This window comes from Urocitellus parryii, chromosome 9 (genome assembly GCF_045843805.1).
Source record: "Urocitellus parryii isolate mUroPar1 chromosome 9, mUroPar1.hap1, whole genome shotgun sequence".
NCBI lineage: Eukaryota > Metazoa > Chordata > Mammalia > Rodentia > Sciuridae > Urocitellus > Urocitellus parryii.
In genome coordinates, this window is record NC_135539.1 from 45,930,116 (window position 1) to 45,957,272 (window position 27,157).

Genomic DNA, 27,157 nt, shown 5'->3' on the forward strand with positions numbered 1-27,157 from the left:
AGTGCTCACATACCAACCCCAGCTGAGGACTCACCCTCGCCCACTTACTTGATAGCCAATCTAGAATAGGCACATGCTGCTTTAGAATTTATAATCAAGATATAGATTAAGTGCTGAGGAGCTCTAGCTCCAAAAGAACAGACCTAGAATATCCTTGAGCTGGGAGTGTATCTCAGTAACTTGCTAATGCTCCAGTTCTGTCTCATTTTAGGGGCTGGGATAGGAAGCAAATGAGATTCATGTGTGGCTCTTGACCAGTAGTTCATGGAGGAATATCCCTCATCTTGGTTGTACTCAAACTGATTGCTCTCTCTAGTTTGGATCAGAGACTGGGGCAATGGAAGGCAAGCAGCAGAGCTGCTTGAGATTTATGCTTCAAAACATTGAAATCCTTGTCCCTCCCAAGTAATATCAGTCTCACCAGGTAACAGAGTAAAAATAGCAATGAAAAACTGAGGCATTTCCAAGTTTTTTTTTTTTTTTTATATCAGTTTCTTCCAGAATGACACTCTCCGGGAGGGTGGAGAGAAATGAGGTGTCAGTCAGTTTCCCATCTCTATAACAAATACCTGAGATAAGCAACTTACAAGGAGAAAAAGGTTATGTTGGCTCACAGTCATGTTTCAGTCCATGACTGATTGGCCCCATTGTTTTGGGCAAGGAGCACACCATGGCAGACATGCAATAGAGCAAAACTGCCTACATGGTAGCTGGAAAGTGAAAGGAAGAGGAAGGGACTAGGATCCCACAATCCCCTTCAAGGACAGGTTCACAACTGAAGATCTCCCACTAGGCCTCACCTCTTAAGAGTTTCCACCATCTTCCAATAGCACCAAGCTGAGGATATGTCCTTTACCACATGGGCTTTTCGAGGACTTTCCAACTCCAAACTATAGCAACTATAATTCCTAAACAAACTTTCTGTTGCACCAGGTCCAAAGGTGTTAGGGTAGAAATACACAGATCATGCAGAGGAGTGAGCGCTAGTCACCTGTTTAGGTCTGACTTGATTAAATCTAACAGCAGTGGTCCAAGGGGATCCATAAATAGTTAATAATTCAAGGGCCCCCAACCATGAATTTTTCTGCAAATATTCTCAATTTGCTTGCTTTATAAAAAGACTAGCAAAGATGTCCCAGTGATAGTAAGCACCTAATCTCTTCACAGGGAAGTTTGATGCAGCCAGTTTGAAATGCATAAAAGTTGCAACTCACATTTCATCTATCTTACCAATGAAGAAATGGGTGAACAAAGTCTAGCCTGTTCAATGACATGTGGAGGGAGCAAAGATTCACCCCCCAGTACCGCCACTAATGGTATAAATATCAAATAGACCTTAGAGGGGAAACAGGAGCACAGATAATTTCTGAACACCTGTTATCCAACAGAGAAGTATCTGGAAGGTACACCTGGGCCACAAGTAAAGAAGACTAACTCAAAATATTCTCCTTAGTTATGCCACTAAAAACAGTGCCATTTGCCCTTTCTTATGCTGAGACTTGACTTGTCCTCAAGCTCTAGTTTCCAAATTGTGAACCATAGAGTTCCTTCTATCTTGCTGCACAACAAACAGCATTTAATGATAGGACTGGGGGTAGAGCTCAGTGATGGAGCATGTGTTTAGCATGACCAAGGTCCAAGATTCAGTCCCCAGCACTGAAAAAAGATAAAACTATATTTAGTATGAGAGTTTGTCCACTGCCCACCTCATCTTCCCAAGGTCATGTTAGCTCTTGCTTGGAGTTTGTGGGAAGAAAATAATAGCACTGATTGTTAAATATGAGGTAATCTGGCACAAAATCACTTAATAATTGGAGCTTTTTTATTGGTTGTTCATAACATTACAAAGCTCTTGACATATCATATTTCATACATTAGATTCAAGTGGGTTATGAATAATTGGAGCTTTTTTAAAAGACTTTATAGGCTTTTTTTAAAAACTAACTTAAAAATACATGCATTTGTTACAAAGTCTCCTAACCTGATAGATCACCCTAGCTCTGGTGGAATATTTTGCCACCATGAAGGTAAAATTTCCTCACAGCAACCCTTATATAAAATCACCCTATATTGCCCTGGAATCCCAACCTCAAAAGCAGGTGGGGGCTAGCTGACCAGGTACCCCAGGCATGAGGGAAGCAAGGGCCCACAGGTGAGATGGGAATCTGGGGAAGAGTGGGTGCTTATTCTTCACCTAGAGTCCTCTTTATCTTCCAGAGCCCACTTAAGTTCTTTTGACTCCTTGCCATTCTTAGTGTGCAATTTCTGGATGTAAGTGGGGAGCAACAATGGGAATAGGGGTGATGAGCCTGGGACCAGAAAGCAAAGTGGTTGAGAGGAAAGGAAGGGATAGAATTGTGTGTCCCTCAAAAGATACATTGAAGTCCTAACCTCCAGTCCCTGTGAATGGGATCTTATTTGGAAATAGGGTTTTTAGGTCCTAATCAAGTTAGGACAAAGTTAGTAGAGTGATTCAATATGACTGGTGTCCTTAGAAGAGACATGAGACATACATGAGAGGGATGGTGATGTGAAAGCACACAGGGAGGCAGCCATATGATGCTGAGGTGGGGTGGCATCATGCCACCATATGCCAAGGAATGCCTGGTGCCCTCAGATGCAGGAAGAGCAAGGAAGGATACCCCTAGAGATCTGGAGGGAACGTGGCCCTGCCAACACCAAGGTTCCAGATCTTTTCAGCTCCAGAACTGTGAGAGAATAGATTTCCATTGATTCAAGTCACCTAGTTTGTGGTACTCTGTTAATGGCAGCAGAGGGAAACAAATATAAGACACTATGAAGAAAAGTGAGATGATGCCAACCAAGGGTTTCTCATTTTGTTTATATAACTGGCCTTACTGTAACTCTGGCTTCTGAAGGGTGCAATTAAGAAATCAGGAATGAACCTTAACCCTCTTTGGTGGGATGAAGAAGGAAGTCCCTCGACTCAGCAATCCTTTGAAGGCTTTTACCAAAACAAATGTATTAGTATTTTTTTCACTTACATGACTAACTACTGAGACATAATAGAGGAGTGATTGATACTCCCAAGGACAAGCTTTCTAACAACCAAGTCGGCAACATTAACCTTGTCACTGGGGGGAGCCAGGATCAAGTCTATACCTTGCTCAACTGGAGACTTGAGATGATAATACATATGGTTAAGTCAGAGGTTTTATTTGTAAGCTATAAGCAAACACAAAATTTCTCTCTTAACTGTGATTCTCCTGTCCAATCAGACAGGAGATCTGCTTTGGGGACAATGACTAAGTGAGGGGAAACCAATGAAGATTAGGGATTAGGATGAGCCACAGGTGGTTGCTCACCTTGGAAAATCATCCACAAAAAAGCAAAAGCCAGGACATTTAATGCATCAGAATGAAAGGCATGTGTATTTACCAGGGTTGTTGACCACAGCGCACCCTAAGCTGAGGTCCCTATTAGGGCCTTTGTGTGGAAAGAGGTGCTGGTACACCCGAGTGAGCAGCTATGTTTCATGCTCTGTCTTCCTGGGTTGCTTCAGGATGGGGTCAGATGCGATGGCGGTTGTAGAGATAGGAAGGGTACAGCCCATCATAATGCCACTCCCGCCACTGCTCCACGGCCTCCTGGCTCCTCTCTTCCTGCTCTGGGAGGAAAGATGAAGTCACATGAGGATGAAGGGGACTCTGACCTGAAAACAAGCAGCCATCAGCCCGCATGGCCCACCCTGAGGTGACATGAGTCAAGTGTGCCTATGAGCCCTGGAGACATCCGAGATCAGAGCTGGAAGGGACCTGAGAATGTGAGTCCAGCGGCCTCCATTTGTGGATCAGAGCCACACAGCTGGCTGCTGGTAGAACTGAGACCCGTGTCTGGCATCTGAACTCTTTGCCTATGTGGGGAAGAGCCTATGCAGCCACTGGCTCAAAGAGATGACAACTGAAGCACTAAAAGTAACAATATGGTAACACAGAGACCAAGCACTGTGCCTTGAAAACCTCCTGGATGGAAATTATTGTGGATCTGGAATGACAGAATTATTACAACTTTTCTCCTCTATACCATTCTGTATTTTCTAAGCTTCAAAGATAAATTTCCATTTTTAAAACTAACTGGAAAAAGGATGGATGAACTAAAAGTGGGAAAACTTACATAACTGGCTCTATGGGGCTCATTAACCTGATCCTTTTCCATATGTTTGAAGTATTTCATAGTAAAAGGCTGAAAAGGGACAAAGAAAGTTTTTAATGAGTTAAGAAAGCTGTAATTTTACTTGTGTTTGGTCAGATATGTTTCCAGACAACACCTTTGTGTAATTGTAGAATTAGGTTCCTGGTGCCAATTCAAGATGCCTGCTACTATTAATTGCAATTAAGTCACTGGCAGATATCATAAGACCTCCAATATTTGAAAAGGGTGAGTGAGACTCCTCCAAAAGTTAATAAAATTACCACATTATCCAGCAATTCTATTCCTAGACTTATACTCAAGAGAATTGAAAACAGAGTCTCAGATAAGTGTACATATAGGAATGCTCACAGCAACAACATTTACAGTTGCTCAAAAGTGGAAACGACCCAAATGTCCACCCACAGATGAATGGATAAACAAAATGTGTTATTTATGGGGATATATAAACAAATACGTATGTAAACATGCATAAGAGAAATTATTCAGCTATAAAAAGAAATGAATGGATACATGTCACAACATCGATAAACTTTGAAAACATTGTGCTAAATGAAATAGACCATGCATAATGAGACAAAATACTGTGTCCTCCATTTATATGAAATATCTAGAAAGGAAAATTCATGAATACAAAAAATATAATGGAGGTTACCAAGATTAGGGGGAAGGAAGAATGGACAGTTATTATATAATGGGTACAGAGTTCCTGTTTGGAATAATGAAACCATTTGGAACTAGTGGTAATAGTTGCACAATAGTATGAATGTACTAAATGTCATGAACCTGTATACTTAGCAATGGTTTAAATGGCAAATTTTCCCTTATCTCTATTTTACCACAAGGTTGTTTTGGGGTTTTTGTTTGTTTGTTTTCGGTACTGGGGATTGAACCCAGGGTGTTTAACCATTGAGCCACATCCCCATCCTTTTTTACATTTCCTTTGAGACAGGACCTTGCTAAATTGCTGAGGCTAGCTTTGAACATGTGATCCTCCTGCCTCAGCCTCTGGAGCCACTGGGATTATAGACATGTACCACCATGCTAGTTGTTTATTTTGTTTTTGTTTTTGTTTTTAAGAAAAGAATTTGTGAAAAATATTGGGAGGATGGAAATACTGGCAGAAGATGATGTCGAGGTTTAAAAATTTAAAATGTCTTCCTTGCCTCTATTGTCTCAAATGTGAACTTCTCCAAAAAGTTTATGAACTTGATTCTGGTGCTAATGAAAGTGGCATTCTCTATGGCCTTGGGCTAATAGGACAAACTGGTGGTATGGACAAAATGGATGTCCCTCTGCCCCTTAGCACCTGTGAGAGCCATATGCCTGGACCAAGGAGGAAGGGCCCTGTTACCACTGCACATTGAGGCACCATGGTCCTTTCATGGGACCCTGGAGATGGTGCTCTCCTTGAAAAATATCCGTAGGTACTTGGTACCCCAGAGATAGACTAGAACTCCTGAACTAGAACTCATTCATTAGCCTTCAGCCCTTTCAGACATTGCTCAAGCTCAGTGGACCAACTCCTCTTTGAGAGTGTGATTTTGCCATAGAAATTGATTGGCTATCCCTTTCATGAAGTAAATACCTTGAAAAAGGTTGAACATTCAACTGCTATTAATTATTCTTAGAACACGTGGCTTTGTCAGATAAGACAGCTAACTAAGGCCAGGGTTATGAAAGGGGAATGTCACGGGCCTCATAAAAAGTCCCAGAAGATGGAGATTTTGAACATGGCCCCAGGCAACCAGGCCATAGCAACCATTGTTCTGGAAAAGAAAGAAATTTTGAGAAGAGTTCCACCTTTTTCAGAACTTTATCCTCAAACAGGCTAGACCTGCTCCTGTTACGTTAGTTAGCCTGTTAGTATGTCACCTTGGGTATTCATGTGTCCTTTCTAAGCCTGTTTTCCAAATTCTAAAATGAAACTCACAAGTCCTGTCTCAGATGAAGCTTGTAGTGGTTAGATGGTTCAGCACAGTACCTGGCAGAACAAGTGTTCTGCACCAACAGCTTCTATAACTTCAGTTCCCAAAGACCTGTGGCCTATTCTAAAAATGGCCTCTCCATCTCTGTGGATGAAGCCTGAGGACCCTGATCTTAGCATCCTCCAAAAAGACACATCATCCTATAGGTACCTAACCTCCTTCGTAATTCATCATGAAAAAGAAAACAGCAAATTATTTCTACCCATGTGCTAGAGATTTGGACCTGAAACTTTTTAAAAAATCACACACACAAATACACACACACAAAAAATTATGACTAAAAATCATATTTTCATTTCTTAAAACTAAGACAGCTCTTCCCAAGCTGTCCACCAAGGTAATAAGCATTGGCCTCTAAGCTAGGACAGCCTGAGTTTTTCACAGTATCTTCCCAAAAAAGTTTGATTTGGGGGCTGGGGCTGGAGCTCAGTGGTAGTGCACTTGCCTGGCATGTGTGAGGCACTGGGTTCAGCACTGCATGTAAATAATTTTTTAAAAAATAAAAGTCTATCAACAACTAAAAAAAATTTAAAGTTTGATTTGCTAGGATCTTAGCCCAACACCTGCTTGTGGGGCTCAACCAGATGCCACCTGAAGGGCTATAGGCACAGCCTGTAGCCCTTGGGTCCTGGTGGCAGTAGTCTTTCCACTGGAGGATGCCCTTCAAGGATCATACTTCCTCTGTCCATCAAAGTCAAGGAGTCAGGATAAAACAAAAGAGCTGGCTCTAACAAAAGTACCCCAAACTGGGGTCCTGTGTCCAAGCTCATATGCACCAGGAGGTACCAAGTGAGCTTGCTCAGGACCATTTCTATCTTGAAGTTTGAGAAAGACCAAAAAAGAAAGAAAACAGCACATAATGAGAATCAGGCCTACTGGTTTGATCCTCATTAAATGTTGCTACAGATGTCTGCTGTGGATGACACTAGACAGCAAGGTCAAATCCCACTGGTGGAAGGCATTGGCTTAGAGATATAGCCTCCCTCTATCTCATCCCCATCCATACCCACTCCCTACTGAAGCCCTGGTGCAGCCAGCAAGGCTGGAGGGAAGAAAGGAGCCCTGAGGGCAGGGGCATGGTACATTATTGCTTGGTCAGAGACACTTGCCCTTTTGCCTTTTCTACTATTTATCTATTGACAAGGGATGAAAGGTCAAGACTCGGCAAACAGGGCATAAATGGCAGATGAGCAAGAACTCTTACCATCCTTCTGTTCCTCCACAAAGTTCTCAAATTCGTTCCTTTGTTCCTCGTAATATTCTCTCCGTAGCTCATCAGCCTGCAACTTCTGCCTGTTTTCCACTGTGGAAGGAAAAGTGGTAGTTGCCCCCAAGAGAGGGGCATTGAGGGCTCACATTTAGGGGAACACCAACATTTTACCTGAGAAGCTAAAAGTGGTTTGGGAGGTATTTAGGTTGGGAGACTCCACTGAAATGGTTTATTCCTGGCAGAGGCTTTAAACTGGAAGGACCTGGGAGATGATCCTACCCAGTTACCCCCCACCCCCTGCCACATCCCCTCTCTTTGAACAGTACTAGAGATTGAACCCAGGAGCACTCTACTACTGAGCTCCATCCCCAGCCCCGCCTTTTTTTGTTTTGTTTTGTTTTCTGGTTTTTGGATTTTGAGACAGGGTCTCACTAAGTTGCCCACGCTGTCCTCAAATTTGCCATCTTCCAGCCTCAGCCTCCCAAGTCACTGAGATTACAGATGTGCACAACATGCCAGGCCAAATCACCTCATTTTGCAGGTGAAGAGATTGAAGCCCCAAGAGGAAAAAGTGAGTTAGCCCCAGTCATCAAGTTAGTGGTATAATCCAAGTACACCAGGCCACTTAGACACTTGAAATCAGAGATAAACTCCACAAGCAGGGTACAGTGACCCACATCTGTCATCCCAGAGATCCAGAGGCCCAGGCAGTAAGATCACAAGTTCTATACCAGCCTGGATGACTTAGTGAGACCCTGTCTCTGAAAGGAAAGTGACAACACTTGAGGTGACCAAGAGATCTTTATTGCAGCAGTGCAAAGGAGGAGAAAAAGAGAAAGAAAGAGTAGGGAAAGAGAGAAGAGAGAGGGGGAGAGCAAAGAGAGAAGAGGAGAGGAGAGAGTAAGAGGGAGAGCAAAAGCAAGAAAAGAGAGATCAAGAGCAAGAGAGAGAGACAGAGAGAGCAAGAGAGAGGGGCCCGGCAGGAGGGAGTTTTTTATAGCCCAAATCTAATGGGGTCTCTGGATCTGCAAGCTGCCTTGTTGGCATATGGTGATTGGATCATAAGGTAGTGTCATCTGCCTTCAGGCAGACGGGGTGGGGCAGGGGCTAGATGTGGGGTTGAGTGCATGGGTTATCCTGCAGCTAACATTTGTTCAGCCTGTCCTGCAGACAACTTAGTTCAGCCTGCCCTGCACCTAACAGTCTCAAAATAAAAACTAAAAAGGACTGGTGATACAGCTCAGTGGTAGAGGACTCCTCAGTACAAAAAAAAAAAAAAAAAAAAGAAAGAAAGAAAAGAAAAAGAAAAAAAGGAAAGAGAAGAAAATGAAAAATAAATAAACAAACTTCACGATGGACTTATCCAATTTAATGTTGATTAATACCTTCAAGTCTAGTCAACATTTTTTAGCACCTGTCACACCAGGATATAGACTGAATACTGGAATTACAAAGGTAAGTAAGAAAGATGCTGTCCTTCACTTAAGATGCCTGTCATCCAGGTGAGGAGAGAGCCCTCAAAGCAAGTTTCAGGGGCTGGGAGTGTTGCTCAATGCAGAGTGCTTTCCAGTGTGCATAAAGCCCTGACTTTAATTCCCAGCACCAAGAAAAAAACCCAACAAGTTTCACTGAGCTTTGGGCTGTGGAATTAAACTCTATGAGAGCCATGGTCCTCTGGAGAACATGACTTATTGGGAGGACAGTATCTAGAACTCTACTTTCAAGGACTTCTGGCACATTCTTCAACTAGAAAAATCAACAAAGACTTGCGGGTCATGTCTGCTGGAGGAAGAACAGGCTCCTCAGAAACCTCACATTCTCCTGGGGGACTGAGGCATGCATGTTGTCCCTACAACTCTGATGTGCAAGAGCAGGTGGGCAGGTGAGGGACGCAGAGGAACCAAGGGAGGCCATGGCCACCCCACATTCAGGAAATGACAAGTACTCCTATGCACAATGGTAACATCAGAAACCACCTCAAATCCCTCTTGGAACCAAGGAGCCTACATTGATCAGTAAATTCTATAAATATGAGTTATTTATGTTGAAATTATAATATTTAACTCAGATTAAAAATCACTATATCTGTAAATTGGTCTTAGAATCCCTGAGGTAAATCTTCTGTTTCTCCCAGATTTTTGCCTTTTTGCCTATACAGTTGAAGGAAACCTTAGTCTGGCATAAGGGGTTTGTGATCCAATCCATCTTCATACCGCACATATTTCTCAAGAGGGGATCCAGGCTCAGAGAAGTGCATTGACATCATTGAAGTCACACAGCTACACAGCCTGTTGGGGTGGAGCTGAAGCTAGAGCTAGAACACCAGATTCCTAGTACTTGCCCAGAGTACCCCCTAGTTCCTTGGTTCCTCAAGTTGCATTTTCAGAGGTGCCAAAAACTGGACTTTTACTTCTGTTCTCCTCCTCCTCCTTCTCCTCCTCTGCCTCCTCCTCCTCCTGCTCCTCCTCCTCCTCTTCCTCCCTCTATCTCTTTTCTGAGACAGAGTCTCACTGTATTGTCCATGATGATTCTGAACTTCTGGACTCAACCGAGTCTTCTGCCTCAGTCTCATGAACACTAGGATTATAGTCCTGCACTTCCATTGGGGTGTTAGATGTAGCAACAAAGAAGAACAATTTAACTCTTGATTGTTTGTTTGTTTTTAGGTGCTAGGGATTGGCACAATGCTAGGCAAGGGCTCTACCACTGAGCTACATCCCTACCCTTTTTATTTTATTTTGAAACAGGATCTCCATAAGTTGCCCAGGCTGGCCTGGAACTTATAATCCTCCTGCTTCAGCTTCCAGAGTGGCAGGGATTGCAGGCTATGTCACCAGGCTCAATTAAGATGGTGTTTCTATGCTAGGTATCACCTTATGCATTACATGCATATATGCCAAGAACATGCATCCCTCAGATTCTCTTTCACCCTAAAGTAAATTGAGCCTGGATCTCAGAAACTTAAAGAAGTCACTTATCCATCTCCTTAGCTTCTAATACAAATTGCTTCAAAATACCACCTTCCTTGTTCCCAACTTAAGGACCACTGGAAAGATTCTCCAGAAGTTTGTTTATTTATCTATTTATTTTTCATTTTATTTTCTTTCCTTTTTTTTTTTTTTTTTGTACTGAGGAATCCTCTACCACTGAGCTGCATCACCAGTCCTTTTAGTCTTTATTTTGAGAAAGGGTCTCGCTAATTCATCCAGGCTGGTGTAGAACTCGCGATCTTACTGCCTGGGCCTCTGGATCTCTGTCAGCTCTGCCCATTCATCTATAGGAATCGATGAGGTATCCTCAGATGCATTTACGTGCAGTCCTGGGGTTCACCTGGCTGTCCTGGGCCTACCACAACTGCCTAAGGCACTGAGCTTCTGGCCAAGGTCAGGGAACTCAGCCTAATCACGGATCTTATGGTTCTGAGTCAGCTTCAGAGGACAGATATATTTGTCTTTCTTAAAGTTGCCTGTTTTCCCCTGGAAATTTGCAGAAAGCTGCTTCTCTGATTTCAGACAAGAAAGGCCCAACATCCATCATAGCCTTTCAGTGTTTTTTGATTTTGCCAAATTTAAATCCCAAATTGTGTGAGGTCTAGAGATTTCACTAATCTGACTACACTTATCCAATTAAAAAAAAATTCTCATCTCTAAGCATTTCCACCTCTGATCTTTCCCATCATTTGAAAATAATCCTGTTATTTTCACTGAGAAAGTCACCTCACTGCATATGCTCAGGGATACAAAGAGTTCATTCATCTACACACACAAGGAAAGAATCAAGCAGTCAACTTGGCCAGGACAGCCTGAGCTCAGAGTCTAAGAAGAATCAAGTTTAGAGGTAGGAAACTCAAATGCGTTCAAAGGCCGTAGGTTAAGAACATGAGGGCCCTGCAGTGTGGACCCCAGGCCCCAGGCTGTTAGGGAGACGTGCTCACCAACTGCACTGCAAATAAAGCTTCAAGAAAGCACAGCTGGCTAAACACAGTTTGTTCAGAGGCTTATAAGTAAGGGAATTAGGACCACAGACAGGAAGTGGCTGAGGCCACTTAGCAACAGAGCTGTCACTAAGCCCACACTTCTCAGCACTCCTGTCCCCTGGGATCTTTTCCTACATGTGATTCTGTTGCTCTACTGTGCACCTTGCCAATACTCCAAAATACCCACTAAAGGGCTAGGTGCTTTCTAGACCAGAGAATATTTCCTCCTTTACATTTTTCACTTTCTGAAGCAGGGATGCATCTCATAATTGTTAGATACATTTGATGCATCACTGTTCCTTTTTGGTCCTCACCCTAGCAATGCATTCGCCCCAATATGTGACCCACCATCAAGGAAACAGTATAATTTCCACTTCAGAGCTACAGTCATCCTGATGTTCAAGGGCTTTGCTGCAACCCTTAATCCCCTGTGGTGGTAAGAGACCACTCAGCATCCTTACCATTGACCTCATCTCGGGATTTGGGGGACCGCTTGCTGCGCCTCTTGAGGAAATTTGAGGCATCTGATTCCTGCATGAAAATCTTCAGTTTCACACCTGAAACCCAAGAGAGGCCTGTCACAACCAGCACTGGGGGCAGGGATGTTGGGGGAGTGGGCTCCACCTGCCCTGCACCCAAGGGTTGTCCCCAGACTCACCTTCCTGGGCTTCTTCTCCCGCTTCCTGAGGGCTGCCCACTGATGCGCTGGTCCCCTCCCGCAGCACTGGAGGACAAGATCACAGAGGGAAGGCTCCAGCATTGGAGGGGAGCCCAGGCCCTGAGCAAGGCCTCAATAGTCCTTCTAAGCTTAGTGGCTTGCCAGGCCTCATGTGGGGTCCTCTGTCCATCACATGCCAGGTATGGGGCCAATCTCCCTAGGAACCCATGAGGCAAACTACAGTGTTTCCTGTTTTTTTTCTTTCTCTGCTATATTTCTCTCTCTCTCTCTCTCTCTCTCTCTCTCTCTCTCTCTCTCTCTCTCTCACGCACACACACACACACACACACACACACAAACACACACACACAAACACACACACACACACACACACACACACACCAAGAATGGCCTCTCTGTGCCAGCTGAGAGCACTTACCTGTGGAAGGTAAGTCTTACCTATTATGTAGATAACACAGTCCCCCTTAACCCTCCCATATACTCACCAGACAGGAGCACCACGGCCGAGAGGCAGGACAGGAGAAGGACCTGTCACCAAGTCATCTTTGTAGACGCTGAGTCTCTCTGCAGCTCCTAATGCTGCTGATGCTGTCTCCCGCCTGGTCCTCACTCTGAGTCAGGCAGGACAGGCAAGAGAGAAGGAAGAGAGAGGCAGGAGGCCAGGAGGCCACTGGGGGAGGGTGGGAGGGGTCCTGGCTGCCGTTTCCATTGGCTGTTCCTGACTGGAGCACCAGAGATGTTTTTGGCGCCTGGCAAACCTCCACAGAAGCAAAGTTTGTAGTCAGGGGCCCTGGATGGGACAGTTTTGAAGTGGCCTGTCCAACATCCCAAAGAGTTGCTATTGAGAAGGCTCAGCCTAAGAGTCAGGACTCCAGAGACCAAGGGCATGTTTCAAAGAACTCCTGGCATCTGCTTCAGGAAGGTTGGGACCCTAGACTCCAAGTCCTGAGCACACGAGAGCAGGGAGGAAGAGGGTAGCACTGGGAAATCCTTATTCAAATGCCAGGCAAGGTGGGACCATGGTGTCCAGAACAGTCATCCAGGTAACACACAGACACGTGGGTCATTCTGGTGAAAACAAGACAACTCCCTCCCTTGACACATTGTCCCCAGCTGGTGATTGCTGCCAAGCAAAGCATGGAACCCTAGCCTTGGGAGTCCTAGAGCCCCTTGGAGAAATAGAGGAAGAGAGTGGGTCAAGCTTCCCCTGCAGAGAAGGAGGGGTACGGCATTGGAAAAGAACCACTTTTAGGCACACTTCTTCAGAACCACACAAATCACACTCACCACGCCCATGTGGGAAGGAACTGGTCCCTAGAAATGGGATCAATGAGGAAATCAGAGCTCTGTGGGGCATCAGAGCCCAGCCCCTATGGTGGCTTGTTCCTGCCATTGCCATTTATTATGACCTTCATCAGTACTTTGTTACCTGCTGAAGAATTATCCCCTGGGCATTGTGGAGAAACTTTTCAATGGCGACCATCACTAGACGCAAACCCCAGCCCATGCCCATCGGAGGCTCCCCTTCCATAGACTGTATGTTACCATCCTGCATGAACTTGATCATTGGTCAGGAAATACGTGTTAGTGCCAGAGAAATAATGGAGGCAGAGTAAATAAAATAAACAGGTTGACTTCCAGTGGAGAAAAATGTGGCCAGTGGCAGTGCTGGCTCTATGTGGGCTCCCCTTGAACACTGACTGGAGTATACTTAGTCAGTGGAGAAAGGCTGTGGGTGCAACCTGTGCGAGGTCACATCAGCAAGGACTCATCTAACAGATGAATAGATGTCCCTGTGAGGGGGAAGGGCCACAGACAGAATGCTTTTGATGGGATTCCTAGGTGAGAAAATAGGTGTGGGAAACACCTGTGACATTCTTGACATCCTAAATCCACCTGTGCCTTATTTCAGTTACATGCACTTTAACCACATTTATTGAGCACCTCCTTTGCCCAAGATCCCCTAGTCACTGGGGATCAGCTTTAAGTAAACCTGTCTAGTTTCCCCGAAAGTGTTTCTGCTCCCCATTGAACACTGTATTTACCCTGTTCACCACACACAAAGGCTTCAGAGAATAATCTCAAACCCTGTGCAGTGTTCTCAAAGTCAGCCAGGAGAAGGTGGCACGAGATCCAGAATTCACAGATTCAAGGAATGGAGACTGGAAATTTATAGGTAATTAAGCTCAGTTCTGGAAAAATAACTAATATAACTAAGCTAGTGACCTGAGATTCTCCAGGCTACACTGATCTGTTCCAAGTAATGGTCTGACCAGATCTTGTCTCAATAATCTCTCAGTTCCTTCAGAACTTTCTAGATCATTGGTACTTGACTTTCCACTATCAGGTGTGCTGCAGAGCTGGCCTCCTCGTGACATGATGCCCCCAAGTATAACAAACCATATCACCTGAAAGCAGGGTACCATTCTGATGGCTTGGGGAAGACAAGAAGGATACTGAATCTGACATCAGAAGACAGGTGCCACATAGTGGATTTGTCCAATGACGCATCCTTTGAGCTTTCTCTTCATTCTGTTTCATCCATCTCAGTGAATGATCTCACCATCTGTCCACCCAGTTACCCAATTAGAAACTCAGGGACCATCACAATACACACCTCCCAACCCCTCACTGTTCCGAGCTTATTAGTCATTATATCCTTAACTCATTTTGAATATTCTCTGTCCTTCCCATTCCTGCTGTTTCTGCACTCTATAGACCTCATGTCTCTCTTGGACAATTGCAACAGTCTTCTCTAAGACCCAGTCACTTTTCACCTAATTCACACTGAACCCCTCCTGCCTTCCATGTCACTGGGAGGGTATTGTTCCTGGAAAACCCTCCTGTGGTCACTGCTTTAAATCATCCAGTGGTTTTGTGATTGTGTCACATGATAAGCATGCATACAGTGCTCAGAGTCTCTCTGCACCATTCCAAGGACTTTGGGTGCATCAATCTATGTGACAGAGGAGGGTATTAAGGCACAGAGGAGTAAAGTGACTTGCCCAAGGCCCTGCAGCTTCTGTAAGTCCAGAACTGGAATTGAGCCCATGGAGCCTGGCCTCAGGGTCTTGCTTATCACTGTCATCCTGTACTGCTTCACAGGCAGGAAGGGTGAACCCCTCACAGTGCCCAGGCCCTGCCTGCCTCCAGCCCCTCCACATGCTCCTGTGTTCTGGGGATCCCTGAACTGTCTGTGGGTCCTCAGAAGGGCCTTGCTGCTCTGGGCTTCCATTCTGATAGGGCTTTGGGAACTCTTATCCTTCAAGTTTCATCTGAGCTTTCACCTCCTCTTTGAAGTCTTCCTGATTCCACCTCCTTCCCCTGGACTCCCATAGATGAGTATCCTCACGTTTTTTTCACATCATGTAACATATAGATATGTATATGTTTATATACACATCTTTTTTACACAGCATTTTTAAGATTAATTCACACACCATACAATTCACGCATGGAAAGTATGAAATTCAAAGGTTTTAGTATATTCACAAAATTGTGACTCCACCACAAAAATCACCTTAGGACACTTTCATTGGCCCCCAAGAGAAGCCTTAGACCCACTAAGAGTCACTCATCGTTTTCCCTACCCCAGGGCCTTATGTAGTCTCTCATTTCTGATCTGTCTCTGGGTTTATCTGTTCTAGACCTTTCACCTAAATGGAATCGGTCAATATGTGACATTTTGTGTCTGGCTTCTTTCAACTGGCAGATTGTTTTCAGGGTTTATCCTTGATGCACCATGCATCAGTCCCTCATTCCTTCTTATTGCTGAATATTAATGAATAATATGGATATGCAGGATTTTGTTTATCCATCATCAGTCAATGGACATTGGTTTGCTTCCATCTTTTGGCTATCATTAATTATGATGCTGTAGACATTTGTGTACAAGAGTTTGCGGAGGCACATGCTTTCATTTCTGTTGGCCAGACACTTGGGTCTTATATTTAATATTTTGAAAAACTCATATCTCAAATGTTTATTTATTTAGCTGTCTCCTTCAGTGTTGTGAGATCTCTTTGGAGGCACGTTTTCTCCTTGTCATGATTAATATGGTGTGTGACATTGACTAGATGCTTCCTGCATATTTATTGATCCATCAAAATGGCCTTTCATGAGAGTATTAAAAGGAAACACTTATATGCTCATTTCAATGGGCTATTCATGAAAAGGTACCTGTACTAAGACATGAAATTTCCAAATTTATGTACCACTGGGTTTAAGATCCTTCTCAAGTGGCAGGAATGAATTTTGCAGTGAATTTTTGAAGAATTGCCTTAGAGAGTAGCCAAGATGGCCTCAACATTCACAGCAGTTTAGTTAAATGTTAGACAAGTTTCTTCCTCACTAGGTCCCTGACCTCCTTTTCTTAGAGGGTTTGCTCTAATACTTGGGATTGTAAATTCTTTCTCTGCCCCTTGAAATAGATGCAGCTACTTCCAGTTGCACAACCCAGGAAATGTCTTTCTTTCTTTTTCTTTTTTTTTTTTTCAGGAGGAAGGATGCTGAACCTTTTGCATGCTAAGTACACACTGTGCCACTGAGTTACACCCCCAGTCCCTCAGGAAATTCTGAAGGACCTGACAATCATTTTTCTGAAACATGAACATGGAGGGAGTGAGCACCCCTGCCTCCCTGTCTCTGAGGAAGGGTATGTGCTTACTTTTAGAGTCATGAAGACCAATTAGCACCCACAGGTGGACTGAAATTCCTCTTCTTGATTTGTCAACCTCTCCAGTCCTTTGGGTCAATGGAGTTGGTTCAGGCCCTCTCCCCATTGCAATAATCTTGAACAAAGTCTTCCCTGACTGTTTTATTAGTCAAGTGCAATTTTAACTTTGACAATGACATTGACTCAGTACACCACCTGATCCTCCAGGGACATGGGCATCAATCACATTGAGTGGAAATGACCTTTGGGAAGAGGGTGTCCATGCAAATGAGGTCCTTAGATGCCAAGGCCTATCTATAAGTGTTATCCCCAAATAAACATATGAAAAGCTATTGTCTGTACTTCATATTAAGAATATATTGTCTACTGGGTTGGGGATGTAGCCTGATGGTAGAGTGCTTACCTACTATGCATGAGGCTCTAGTTTCAATTCCAGGCACCATGGGGGGTGGGGAGATATATTGTGTTCTTCCATTTCACTTCATTCTCAATGGACCAATTGTGTTCCTGAGAGCCCCCTATGGGAAGGAGTGAGAAACAAAGGTTGTACTCAAAGGGGAACTCATGACTCTTGGAACCAAGTGTCCCCAGAACTCAACCCCCAGGTACTACCCCTGCAAGGCAATATAAATGAACACCTTTTCCCTCCTCACATCTCAAAAAAAAAAACAAAACAAACAAACAAAAAAAACCACTACCTTAGATTGAATGGGAAAGCTTGTTTGTTGTTTAAAAGAGTGACAGTTGGAAATTTTTTAAAAAGTCAACTTCTTTGAGGTCCTTCTGAAGCTACTATGTTGACAGGTGGGTGTGGAAAATGAGAGCTTGTGAGTCAGGACAATATTTCTAAGTCCTTCCTGGCTTCTTTTTTTCTTGGGAAAACCATCCATTTCTCTAAGTGTTAAGTGCTGAGCCAGAGTGTCATGGAGCATCTATATAGCATTTTCCCCCGTGCACCACAGAAAAATGAGAGGTCTCTAATGAAATGGTGTCTAGAAGCTCCTGGTGGAACTAACTCTGCCAGAAGAGGCTCATTCAGAAGAGAGCAGCACTAACCTCATATCCTACTCCCAGTGACCAATGCCTTCCTTGAATCTATATGCAAAGTCATAAACCCTTCCCTTCTTTCAATGTCACCGCTTGCCATAGAAGGAATTCAAGAAACACTTGTCCTCACTATTAGAACCAGGATGTGTAAGGTGGTAGCTAGAAAAGTTTTGATAAAGACATAGGCCACTTTACAAGTACATGGACTACTGTTCTCAGCTCACCCCTAGCTAGTATTTAGCTCTGTTATGACCATACAAGTCTTTACAACATTGGATATATCAGTCTGAAAATAGCCACTTGCCTGAGCCCTCTCCCAATCTCCTCTGCTGCTTTCGGCCTCCCCCAGCTTCCACAATCCATTATCTAGAGGGTTGATGCTTGGCCCAGCAGAAACCTTCCAGAACTCTGCCCTTGCCCAAGGCCAGCCTTGATCCTGATTGCTAAATGTCTGTCTTATGCCAGTTCAGTACTTTTACATTTCTCTCTGACTTCAGAGATTTCTTATTATTTATTGATCCCCAGACTTGCCTTATATATTTTTTCTATTTCTTCTCTTTGTCACTTCTGTTCTTATTTCCCATATTGTTTACTTACCATATCCTTTGGTCCCATCAAAATCCCTCATTTATCACAAAAAAATCTTATCAAGGATATTTAAAACATCCTTATTTACAAAAGTGCAAAATTGGAAACAATCTAAATGAATCAGCAGCAGACGCACATTATGATCTACCCATGTAAGAGAAGAGTTCAGTCTCTACCTCTGAGGTCTGCTTTGCCAACAGGGTAGGCTGTGTCCCATCTCAGCTCTATAGCCTAAGTGAGCAAGACCTATTTGCATCCATGATCCTCAACAAGCTCTTTCCTTTGATCAAATAATCTAGTGAAGTGCTGATTTTCTGAGTTGCCCCAGGCCCTTGGAATGGCACTTTCATGCCCAAGATTAGTAGTTGACTGCAACCTTAATCTCCACAGTTTGGACAAAGGACATCCTGTGTCCAGGTGGCCTGAAGCTCCTTTCTTGAGGATAACACTTAAAGGTAAGCAGTCCATGATGGATCCAGGGCAAACTCCATTCCCACTACAACCCATTCCTAAGTACAATCTCTAAAGGAAGGTATCCACTGAGCTTATGGACCCTTTGCTGTGATCATTAGATCATTTCACTCTTGGGATAAACAGGGGTACATTATCTTTACTCAAGACAGTACAGGAATATGGTTGTCAACCCTGACAGCACATTCAAATCTCCCTAGTACTTTAAAAGCACCAATACCTGGGCCCCAACCTCTAAGATTCTCATTCAGTTTGTTAGGGACCTGGATACCAGGATTTATTGCCAATATGCAAGGGGAATGTAATGAACAGCTAAGGTTAGTAGCTACTGGTATCACTGTATATGCACACACATTTTCACAGGCTCATCTAAAGTTTTATTTAAAATAAATACATACATATATATATATATATATATATATCCAAAATATATGTACACATACACATAAAAAATTGTATATACACATATTGTGTGTGTATGTAATTACCACATATATGCATATTGGAAAACCACTTGCAATAAGGGTGGTCTTTATTTACTTCTGCTATGGTTTGGATGTGAAGTGTCCTCCAAAAACTCCAGTGTTGGTGCAGAAATGTTCAGAGGTGAAGCAATTGGATTGTAAGAGCAGTAACCTCATCAGTCTCTCCTAGTTTGAAGGAAATGACTGGGTGGAGACTGTAGGCAGGTGGGGCATAGCTGGGAGGTGAGTCACTGGGGATGTGCCCTGAAAGGGGACATCTTCCCTGTGGCCTCTTCTCAGCTCCTTCTGTGCTTCCTGACCCCACCATGAGCTGAGCAGCTTTCCTCTGCTGGGCTCTCTGAAACCAGGAACCCTAAACAAATTTTCCTCCTCTAAAATGTTCTTGGTTTTAGTCTTGGTGATGAAAAAGCTAACTAAAACATCTTCCTTCAATATTTTTTAGGGGATGGGGGAGTTTATTGGAGATTGAACTCAGGAGCACTTGTCTGCTGAGCCACACCCCCAGCCCTATTTTGTATTTTATTTAAAGACATGATCTCACTGAGTTGCTTAGTGCCTTACTTTTGCTGAGCCTGGCTTTGAATTTACAGGCATGTACCACCATGCCCGGTTTCTTTCAGTATTTTTATATTAAGATTTGTACAGTGATCATAAAATAATTTTTTAGTCAAGAGGCAGGATGTGGTAGTGCACACTTGTAACTCCAGTAGTTTTGGAGCCTGAGGCCAGAGAATCTTCAGTTCAAAGCCAACCTCAGCAACTTAGCTAGACCTTGTCTCAATAACAAACAAAGAAACAAATGGGCTGGGATGTGGCTTAGTGGTTAAGTACCCCTGGGTTCAATCTCCAGTATCCCCCCCCCAAAAAAGGGGGGTGGGAGACCAGAAGTGCTATTTAGAAGAAATAAACAAACAAACAAAAAAACCTACAGTGTCAACTAAAATTTAAAATAGATTTAAAACAAATAAATAAAATAAAAATAAAATTGTAGCAATCCTTCTAGATCCAGCTCACCTCTCTCTGGGAGCAGCTCCCTGGCCAATCTTCAACACTCTTAGGGTCTCTGGTCTCTAAGTTTCTCCCAGCTTGTGAGCATTCCACTGAATCTAGAGCTTCATGGAGGCTGGCTCCACGTTGGTATCAGCACCCACCCCCGCCCCCAGCTGGACAGTGCCAGGAGCACATGGTCTGGCCCACCTTTCAGGAGCAGGGCCTCTGTATGGATTTATTATTGATAACCTGAGCCTGAGGTGGCGCCTGGAGAGCTGAGCATTTCTCTGAACAAAGGCGCTCTCTTTCTCTCTGTGTTTCTGGAGATGAAACAGAGCTCCTTTCTAGTCTCATGCTGGACTTTGCGGGGAATGGAAAGGAAAGGATTCATTGGCAAAACCCACAGAAGAACATATAAATGAGGGCTGTGGATGAGATTCGTTGGCCCAGCTGGCTGGGGGCCCGGCCTTCCAGGAATGCTGTGAATGTATGGCTTATATTCTGAGTTCCCGATAGTTCTGGGAGGTTGGGAATGTGTCTAGTGCTGCTTGAGGCAGGTCCAGGGGGGACAGGAACTGAGTCACCCCAGGAAGCCTGGCCAGAGCTGAGCCATGCTGAAGGAAAACAGACACACAGGCCCAGTCTTGTCATCCTCAGGGTGATTGATGGCTTTCAAGGCAAACTTGTACAGAGGCTCTGCCAGGCCAAATCCTAAACGATGGGCCGGGGAACCAACAGGACTGGAAAATGGCAGGTATGACTCCTGCCAAATGCATCGTACTTGGACAAAGTGTACCTTCTATGTGACTTTCCAGTTGCACCTTAGCACTGGGGGGATATATTAGTGTCTGCAAAGTTTCAAGATACCAATACCACAAGATGTTCCCTGATGAAAGAATTCCATGGTAAAATATGTTTGGGGAGCACTCATCTCTAGCTCTCTTCCCCACAGTAGCACTTACAGTGTCTGGCAAATTCTGCATTTAGAAAATGTTGTCATTTTGTTCTTTCTCAAACTTCATTGAGTGTGCTCTTTAGTATGGATCCCCTATGAACATCTCCTAGCCTACTTTGGAAAGACCTGGATAGGTCATTTTATGGCAAGAAATCCTAGCTTCAGGATGATCTTTAATCCAATTCAATTTTCAGAAGATATATAATTTAATAATATTATATAATTGGATCCTTAATCTCAAGGCAGTCCAACTGGGGAGAGAATACTCAAAGGGAACAATTTTTTTAAATGACAATATAATATGCTGACCACATCAGGGTCATTGGTACAAAAAACTGTCCAGGAAAGAGACAGGTGGGAAAATTTCTGAGGAAGCTCAGGTGCAAAGGCTAGATGTGAGTCTCTGAAGGATGAGCATAATGTGCCTCTGAAGGGAGACTGTGGGGTTTACCCTACATTGGGGTATGGGTCTTCTTTTATTTTTTTTTCCTGGATCAAGGGATGGTTGAACCCAGAGGCACTATACTACTGAGCCACATCCCCAGCCCATTTTATTTGTTCTTTTGAGATAAGGTCTCGGTAAGTTGCTTAAGGCCTCACAAAGTTGCTGAGTTTGGCTTCAAACATGTGATCCTCCTGCCTGGGTCTCCCTAGTTGCTGGGATTATAGACATGACCCAGGGCTCCCAGCAGGTCTTTATTTCTTTTAAAAAGCAAAGTATTCAAGAAAAAGAGGCTAGCTATAGATATGGAGAACCTAAAAAGAAGGAAAACCGGCCCAGTGTGGGGGCATGTACCCATAATCCCCAGCTACTCAGGAGGTTAAGGTAGGAAGATCTCAAGTTGAAGGCCAGCCTGCTCAACTTAGCTAGATCCTGTCTCCAAATAAAATTAAAAGGGCTGGAGAGGTAACACAGTGGCAGAGCACCCCCGGGGTTCAATCCCCAGAACCATAATAATTAATTAATTAAAAGAGAAAAGAGGGGGAGCCTATCTCCCTCATGTGTCTGACTTTGGGCTAAATTGGAAAAATCTGCATTAAGCAAAGCATTTAGCATGCAATAAGTCTGTCCTAGAAGCATTTAAACATTTAAAAGTGTTTTGCTTGATTTCCAAATGGTTGGGGATTTTCCAGTTATCTTTTCCTAACTTTGTGATCAGAGAACACAGTATGGCTTCCTTTGAAGATTTTTGAGACTTGCTTTATGACCAGTATATGGTGTATATTTGAGGCTCACTTGCCAAAAAAAAAAAAAAAAAAAAAGGAGGGGGAGATGGGTGATTTTAAGCAATGTTGAGTGTAGTGGTCTAAAAATGTCAATTAGACCAGATTTGCCTCTAAAAGAACTGTGATTCTCCTCATATGTTTAAAGTTTGGCCATGAGTTTAATTACAAAGAATTTTAGGCATATAGTAGGCATTAACTAACAGTTTAAGTAAAATTACTACATCACTTTTTTAAATGTATCTGTTTGGAATTTAAATACAATGGTAGTTTTGGAGCCACTTTCATCCAGTTATTTTTTTATTTGTTTGTTTGTTTTTCTCTCCAATTTCCCTTTGTTCTTGCCAACATTCTGTTTGTTCTTTTATGGAACTCATCCTAATGAGTGTGAGGTGGTATCTGTGAGTTTGACATTTTACTGATTGTCTTTTGTTAAAAGATGGAAAGGCTTGGAGAACCCACGTCTCCAATTGGATGCAATCTCAAACAAATGGCTTCAGGAAAGAGGATACAGAAGTCAAAGAGCTAGAACTTGTTCCTCTATGAACTCTGTGTGGCATACACACTAAGAGAGACTAGGTGATACCTGAATGAAGGGTTCTGACCTAGAAAATGAGTAGATAGAAGGCAGAAAATGTTCAAGAAGCCCAAGCATGCAGACTTGGAGATCAGGAGGATGAAAAAGGAATTGGGGGCTGGGGGGTATAGCCTAGTGGTAGAGTGCTTGTTCAGCATGTGCAAGGCAAGACTCCAGGCGAACACTGCAAAAAAAAAAAAAAAAAAAAGAAAGAAAAAAAGAAAAAAGAAAGAAAGAAAGAAAGAAAGAAAGAAAGAAAGAAAGAAAGAAAGAAAGAAAGAAAGAAAGAAAGAAAGAAAAAGAAAAGATGCCAGGGGTTTTGGAGACTGTTGGGGATACAGCAATGTCATGGAGCCTGTGAGGAAGGTGAGAGGAGGAAGGAATGAGTCAGGGATTGGGTCAAAAGTGGCTGCTTATCTAGATGAGTTGAGAGCACACATTTGGGGACAAGGGCAGTCATTCTCAGAGGGACGGCAAAAGATATGGAAAACTCTGCTTCTGGGAAACCCCCAGAGTGCCTTTGCTGGTGAATTTGGCAGAGGGAAGTTGGAGACCCCTTGGCGACCAGGGTCATCTTGGCCTTCCCCTTTCCTCCTGGTATCATATCAAACTTCTATCACTTCTCCATCTTAACTACAGCCCACCCATGTCCCTGGCCCTGACTGCATTTGCTCTCTTTGCAGTGTCATTGCAAATCCTCCCAGTGGTTCTTCTGCCTCAAGTCTCATTCTTCTCACTTTTCGTCCTACAAACTGTTGTCAGATTGATCTTCCTAGAATTCAGATTTGATGATATTACACCACCTCCTAAAACTCGCCAGTGGTTCACAGTAATAGTGGCTATCACCCACTTCTTTACCAAAACAGCTGAGGTTTTATCCAGTGCTCTGTCAGTCATGTGGCCTCTGGACCCAGCTCCATTCCCGGAATGGGTCTGGATTAGTTAAACCAGCCAGTCCCCTTGCTGATCATTGACAGGTAGAGTCATATGAACTTGAGGAGGGGAGGAAGGCTCCTGGATGTCATGAGCTGTCCATGGGTTGTGTGTGGGTCACCAGGCATCGAAGCCTAGTGGATAGAAACATCTGGGGTCTGGGAATAACCAATGGACATTTTTTCTGGGCAATTGCCCAAGACATTGTAAATTTCTATCTCACTCTGCTGTGGCTCACACTGCACCTGAGATGGGTGTGACCTGCCAAGATGTCAATCAACTTGCTGACTGCAAGACATCAGGAAGCAAGACTCCAACCTTGAAACTTTATCTCTGCCTTTGATGTACTCGCTAAAATAAACCTCCAGAGCCATCTTTCCTTTGTCTAGTTCCAGCACCCACATGGACTAGATATATCCAGGTCTCTGCCTTTTTAAAATACAATTCTGACTATTTGTGTTTTGTGCTTCACTAATTATTTTAGACTTTAAGTTTCCAGGTGGCTTACCCCTTCCTCTGCAGGGACCCACCAATGAAACTCTAGCCATCACCCTTGCACCTTCCCACCGCTGTTACCTGGAATGTGGAATATTCTAGGAAAGGATTCTTAGATTTTAAAGAAAGGATTCTTACAAAGAGGTTAAATAATTCTTTTCCTCTTCTGGAGGGTGTTTGGTGAGATGCAGTGCTTGGGACCACTGCAGTCATTTTGTATTCATGAGAAGAAAGATCACTATGAAGATGGAAGAGGGAACAGAAAAAAAATAAATGGGGTCTTTGATGACCACTGAGCATATTATGTCCTCTGGGCTTCCAGTTATGTGAGAAAATACAGTTTCTTTATTGGTTAAGCCTGCAGAATTGACTTTTTCTGCTCCTCGCCACGAAAAGCACCATTTAACATTCAATAAATTTCAAATTATTTGGCATGACATGAAAAGATTTTTATTACCTGTCCCTGTTTACCTCTCTAGCCACAGTTCCACTGCTTAATCCTCTGCGTTCTGACATGTCACACTCTTGCCATGCCACGAGGATCCCTCTTTCTTCACATTCTCTCTGATGAACCAGCTTCTCCTTAATGACCCATCTGGCAAAATCTTTCTAATGTTCCAGGATTATTCTGAAATCCCTTCTCTTCAATGCCTGTTTTACTCACATCTCCAGGAGTTAGCAATCTTCTTTTCCTAGTGTCCCCCTTCCTCCTTCTCCCGTGGCCCAAACTTTTGCTTGTGCTTTGCCTCCTTTTTATGGTCAGTCTCTCCACGTGCTTAGGATCTTACTAGATTGCTCTAGTCCCCAACCCCTTCTCCAGCAGACCTGGATCCTTGTGCACACAGTGCATGTTTGTTTGGTTCTGCATCTCCCAAGAGTCCCCACAGTGCCTGGCACATCAAGTCACTCAATAAATAAATGCTGAGAAAGATTTAACCTGTTTGTCACAGAGAGAGGAGGAATAGCCCTAGGAATGGTCACACAAAAGAACAGACTTGCTCAGCAGTCAGCAGCTTATCTCAGTAAGGAGCTTAACATAGTAGCTTTGTTCTCAAAAAAGTAATAGAAAATAAGGTATCATAATTATCAACATCCAAACCTGTCCAATTACCAACTAGGAAAAAAATGGTTAAAACCCTTTGGAATGAGATTTCTGCTCAGAAGGCCATTTTTCCCCAGTTCCTTCCAGATCTCAGCCAGGGCAGACTCAGCAGGAGACCAGACTAATATCCTAGGAAAAAGTGTCTTTTACCAGAACTCACACTAGCCTGAACCAAAAAATAAATTGTATGGTATTTACTAGTTACTGGCCAGTCATTTTTTTCTAGGATTCTTGGTTTTTTTCCTTAAATTCCATATTTTTTCAGTTCATGATTTTGATCCTACACATCTAGGATAGTGTTTTTCTGCTCAATCCTATTTTTTATTCAACTATGGATTTTTTAAACATTTGTAACATTGCAATTGAGATTCACCTGTGAAAAGCTACAAAGCCTTTACTTTTGTGTGTGCACGCTGTGAATTGTGTTGTCTGTCTAGGTGTGCATGCATCCATATATCATGTACATGATAGCAAAATTGGTATATAACGAGTGCTCATAAATTAAAAAATAGATCCAAATATCTTTAATTCACATGATTTAAGAAGGCTCAATTTAAAGTAAAGATGTCTTTAAAATTACTTAACTCACAAGTCTCTCTAGGTAGTCAAAAAACACTAATAAAATATTGGTGTCTACAAAATTCTAATATTCATAATTTCTAGACTTTTCTTCAACAAGGGAGAGATGGCTAATATTGTTCAATACACTGTCTGATACCTTGGTTTTCACAGTAAAAATAAATAAATTAGATTTGACATGGGATTACTCAGAAGTTGCTTATTAGATATATGGTTAACTTACAAAGTTAAAATTCTAATTGTTAAATACAATATCAAGTACTCAACTCCTTGAATTTCATTGGGTAACATTGTTGGTGTTTTCATAAATTGGCAAATTAAAAAAAAGATTTTAAAGTTGCTTTGTTATCCTCAAAAATAAGGTTACTAAGATTTTAAAGTCCCAACAGGTATAATTCTATACACTTAAACATTGTTTATGTTTTCATAAAATGATAAACAGATGTGATTCTGTATACAAAGGGACCCAAAAGTTTCAACTGTGTTTTGATTAGTGACTGTGTTGTGACCATGACTTATACATATAGTTGAAGGTAATTTAACACAATAGTTTAATTTTTGATTAGAGTACTATGAATAACAAAGTATTGCTTTTCATTAAAATGGAGTAATTTGCCTAAATTCATAAATTTACAAGGGTTGTTTCAGAATGTGAACATAAAAAGGGTTTAACAGATGGGAAAGGGAAATTAGAATGTTGTAGGTATAAAAACTATATTTAGTTGAAGAAAAAGAAAGTGTTTCTGGGTAAGAAAATCTTCCTGTGATAAAATAAAGGCTGAGTCAGGAAATCATAAGTTCAAGGCCAGCCTCAATTTTCTTAAAACAAAGAACAAAAAAGATTGAGAGTGCAGTTCAGTGATAAAGGGCTCCAAAGCTCAACCCTTAGTATGACAAATAGATTGAATCAAAACTAATTTAAATGTAAAAGAAAATTCATACCTCCACTGATGAGAAACAAAGGAAAAAAAAAGTCAATGGATTTCCAAATAACAGCCTCACAATTTCTCCTC

General features: G+C 42.8%; 1 protein-coding gene across 1 annotated transcript; it reads right to left on the bottom strand.

Annotated features, from left to right (window-relative positions):
- Positions 1–3,530: 3,530 nt before the first annotated feature.
- On the bottom strand, positions 3,531–12,566 carry Ucma (upper zone of growth plate and cartilage matrix associated). Its single transcript, XM_077803001.1, is given in 5 exon segments — positions 3,531–3,628; positions 7,363–7,461; positions 11,806–11,901; positions 12,003–12,068; positions 12,509–12,566. Coding segments are annotated over 5 exon segments (417 nt in total).
- Positions 12,567–27,157: the final 14,591 nt, after the last annotated feature.